At 49.7% G+C, this 3,765-nt stretch overlaps 1 protein-coding gene across 3 annotated transcripts; it reads right to left on the reverse strand.

The window, feature by feature from the left end:
• Positions 1 to 220: 220 nt before the first annotated feature.
• Positions 221 to 3,552, reverse strand: ZFAND2A (zinc finger AN1-type containing 2A). 3 transcript variants are annotated; one of them, XM_054212838.1, is made up of 6 exons: positions 3,395 to 3,552; positions 2,571 to 2,665; positions 1,798 to 1,929; positions 1,442 to 1,593; positions 816 to 905; positions 221 to 375 (listed from the first exon to the last, which is right to left on the reverse strand). In XM_054212838.1, the coding sequence occupies exons 1-6, from the start codon at positions 3,447 to 3,449 to the stop codon at positions 366 to 368; spliced, it is 534 nt and encodes a 177-aa protein (XP_054068813.1). In that variant the 5' UTR covers positions 3,450 to 3,552; the 3' UTR covers positions 221 to 365. The 3 variants fall into 3 exon arrangements, with proteins under 3 accessions (XP_054068813.1, XP_054068814.1, XP_054068815.1); XM_054212839.1 differs by lacking the exons at positions 221 to 375; positions 816 to 905 and adding an exon at positions 928 to 1,042; XM_054212840.1 differs by lacking the exons at positions 221 to 375; positions 816 to 905 and having other exon boundaries at positions 1,438 to 1,593.
• Between the last annotated feature and the right edge of the window lie 213 nt (positions 3,553 to 3,765).

The following is a 3,765-nucleotide window of genomic DNA, read 5'->3' on the forward strand; positions in this document are numbered from 1 at the left end:
CCAGTTCATTTCCAAAAGGATTGGGACATATGACAGTAGCTTGTATTTCAGACTTTCATCTTAGGAAACTCATAGCTCAGACTTAGCATGACCTAAGCAAAGCTGGCTGTGTTTCATACCAATTTTAGTCTTCATCGTACCGCCATTCCCCAGTTTCCTCCTCCACCAAGTATTTTTCATAGTATTACAGCTCTTATTCCAAATATAGGAACAAAGAAAGTTGGCTTGGAAAGGGTGATAGTTTATTCAATGCATAAAATGTTACGATACAAAAATAAGTTAATTGCATAGAAAATTTTGAAGATCTATAGACAAGATTAACTTTAAAGTAGACACAGGTCTGATCCAGATGTGAAGAGCCTCTACTATCTGCATCTGAAAGACATGAGAATGCACTGTAAGAGTTACACGACTAAAGCTTTTGGTCACAAGGAGACGCACGATGGCAGGGAAGGACTTGGGCCATTTATTTTAATTCAGATGCCTGCTACGCTTCCCTCAGCATTCTGATGACACACCGTTTTTCCAGAACTTGAGCAAGGCTCACGCTGAGCAGGTGGGAGACCAGCCTGCTGTTACAACAATTCGATGTCCTACTGCTCGTGTCTATATAGCTATTTCAATGACTACAGTAGGGCGAAGTAAAGATTTACTTGTGCTGTCAGAACCCCTCCGCCACATTCCCAACACCGACCAAAGGTCAACTACCAACCCTAGAGCAGTTAGTGGTGTGACAGTGGCACTCCTACGCTGTGTTGACACAAGACTATTTTTAAACACTCTTGTTTGTCTTTTCTCCTTCTACAGCTTCATACCTGTTGTGCGGAAGACTCCCATTAGATGGCACTCCAATTGCTCCCGTTGACTTGAAGGCGGTTTGAGAGGCTCTCATCAGAGCTGCATATCTACAAAGAAATACAGCCAGGCTCAGCACCTCCTACGCGCACTGCCCCTGGTTTCTCTCCTCCCTCCAGTTTAATTATCTGCTTCTGTCACACAACTCCTACAGTCCTACTGCACAGAACAAGGAAGGTACATCTGCCTGCAAGAGACAGATTTTTATTAAAACTAATTTTAAACTTTGCTTGGCAACGTATCAGTTTTCTTCTTTGTTACTTCAAGGTGATGGAAAAAGCTTTAGAGTTCTAGTATTTAGATCCAGACCCCACATTGTCCTTGCAATGGACAGTGTCTATTTACAGTCAGGAGACACTGAGAGTCACACTATCAAGATAGGTAAGCCTGGAAAGAAGGCATTTGACAGGAAGTTTTTACCTTGGCTCACAGAAATTAGGCCCAAAATACAAAGACAAAATAGCAGCTGGTTCATTGACGTTACCAGTAGTTTACAGAATTCCCTATTTGCCTGAGCTCCACAACAATCCCCAATACTACCTCTGAAATTTCAGCTTGAGCTCGAAGTAGCATAAATGCAGCTTACCCTGCCTTGGAGGTGGGACGGCTGCTCCCTTTGCAGTCGTGATCCAGAGGATGCCGGTGTTTTATGCAGAAGTTGCCACCGCACTGTTCACAAACTACCTTCATCATCTCTTTCCTTTTGCAGCCTGGCTTTAAGCACTTGTTTGTGAAGATCTAAATATCAGAGGATATGAAGTCAGTGATGCTTGCTTGCTTTCTGTGATCAGCTTCCCAAGTAATGACCAAGCTGAAGCACAAATGCTCAAGCGCGCTTAAAATTAAGATGAAACAGAGCAAGTTTCTGCACGTTCTGCTGTCAGAAGACCTACTGTACAAGCATTAGGCAGGCAGTTTAGATTTGAACAGCAATTTCCTTACCCTCTGCTTTTGCTGTGCAGGATTGTATTTGCAGTCTTTATCCATGTGGGCTCCAACCACCACATCTGGTATTTCCCCCTTCTGGACCGGGATGGGAGTGTTACAGAGCGGACACACCGGAACCTGCACATTCTAGGAACACACAACACAGGTTAGAAGTCCCACCCAATTATTTTTCTGTCCTTCCACTTCTCTTACCCATGGGCGATAGAATTGTATTCACAAGTGATTTATGTCCTGCTCATTTACTAATGCTCTGAAAGGTACACTTCACAAAGCAAATCATTATCCAAAAAAATAGTCAGGCATGCTTTGCCAAATCCATTTGCAGCAACATATTTGGTAGGTTGATTTTAAATATGCTCCTAGGCTTTCTGGAATTACAGCTTTTGAATATTCAAAGCCCAAGGATGGGTCAGAGATCAAAGTTGGGCCCCACTTACTCTATTTATTTCTTCTGTAGTTTTGTGTTTGCTGTCCTTCAATTTCAAAGACTGAGGCTGCAGAACGTTTTAAGCGACACTGCATTACTTAAAATACAAAGCACTCCTCTCTGGGAAGATGCGGTGTAAGTGAAATAAACTAGAATACAGCGGCACTGACCTCTGAAATGTTTTGTTTCTATAATCTGAAATTCAGCTGTATCATTAACTTACATCTTGCGGTTCTCCAATGCGCTTTTACTGAAACCACAGGTCAAGTTTCAGAGCAGCCTTTATACGTGACTTAGCAATTCCGGAGTGCGAATTACCGACTCGCACGTAGGAACTTACTTTCTTGTAGGCTGAGCTACACTTGTGGTCATCGTAACGGATGTGATCTTTACAGAAGACTTCCTCACAGGCATCGCATTTCAGAGGAAGGAAGTCTGGGAGAAGAACAAAAACCCAACAAACAGATTCTCATGGAGCAGAGCTAACAGCTGTGAGCCTACTCGAAAAAGACTACAAATAAGTTCTAAAGCAAGTTTTTGCATAGTGACAATCCAATTATATCTAGAAAAAGCACATCATTCCCCATCCCTGGAGGGGTTCAAGGCCAGGTTGAACGGGGCTTGGAGCGACCTGGGCTGGTGGGAGGTGTCCCTGCCCAGGGCAGGGGGTGGCACGGGGTGGGCTTTAAGGTCCCTTCCAGCCCAAACCATTGTGTGGTTCTATGATTCGTGAATATCACAACTGAAAGAGTGCTAAGTTTTCCCACTTTTTACCCAGCGCTAGACTAACACAAGCCACAAACACCCCAGGAGCTCCCTGAAGGCAGAACACGTTCAGTGGGGCGTTAGTGGGAGCTGGGAGCGGGGCACGGACCCAAGGCCCGCACTCGGCAGCGTCCATATCCCTCGAGAACCACCCCCGACAGCTCACCCGCCCCGGGGCACCAGCGCCCGGCCACCTCCCCATCACCGGCCGTGCCAGGGGGGATCGGGGACGCAGCGCTGGTGCCCGCACCCGCCCGCGCACCCCCAGAATACGGGTCCCCGGCGCCCCCGGCCCCGTCCCGCCCGTCCCTCCCCAGCGCCGCCCGGGGGGAGCCCGCCCGCCGCTCGGAACAGCCCCGGGAGCGGCTCCCGGCCCCGCTGGCGGCTCCCGCTGCTCACCCAGGCGGCGGCAAGTGCGCTCGGCGCAGCGCTGGCCCAGCCCCGGCAGCTCCATCCCGGCGGGCACCGGCCTCCGCGCACCGGCACCGGCACCGCTGACGCAGCCCACGTGCTGAGTCACGCTTCCTCCCCCCCGCCCCGGCCACCGCGGATGACGTCACGGCAGGCCTAGCCAATGGCGCACCCCGCCGTCCGTCGCCGTCTGTGACGCGTTCTAGGCGGGCGGCCAATCGGCGGCCGGGGGGCGTGCTGAGTCATGCGGCGGGGGCGGGGCCGGGCCGGGGGGCGTGGTCATGGGGATGGGGATGGTCATGGTCATGGTCATGGTCATGGTCATGGTCATGGGGATGGGCGTTGGCATAGTGATGGAG

The sequence above is a fragment of the Rissa tridactyla genome, chromosome 8, assembly GCF_028500815.1.
Source record: "Rissa tridactyla isolate bRisTri1 chromosome 8, bRisTri1.patW.cur.20221130, whole genome shotgun sequence".
Taxonomy (NCBI): Eukaryota; Metazoa; Chordata; class Aves; order Charadriiformes; family Laridae; genus Rissa; species Rissa tridactyla.

Coding starts and splice junctions, on each gene's coding strand:
- ZFAND2A (XM_054212838.1), bottom strand. CDS start 3,449: ATGGAGCTGCCGGGGCTGGGCCAGCGCTGCGCCGAGCGCACTTGCCGC. Junction 1,930..2,570: donor GTAGCTCAGCCTACAAGAAA/GTAAGTTCCTAC, acceptor GTGTGTTCCTAG/AATGTGCAGGTTCCGGTGTG. Junction 906..1,441: donor CGTCCCACCTCCAAGGCAGG/GTAAGCTGCATT, acceptor ATTTCTTTGTAG/ATATGCAGCTCTGATGAGAG.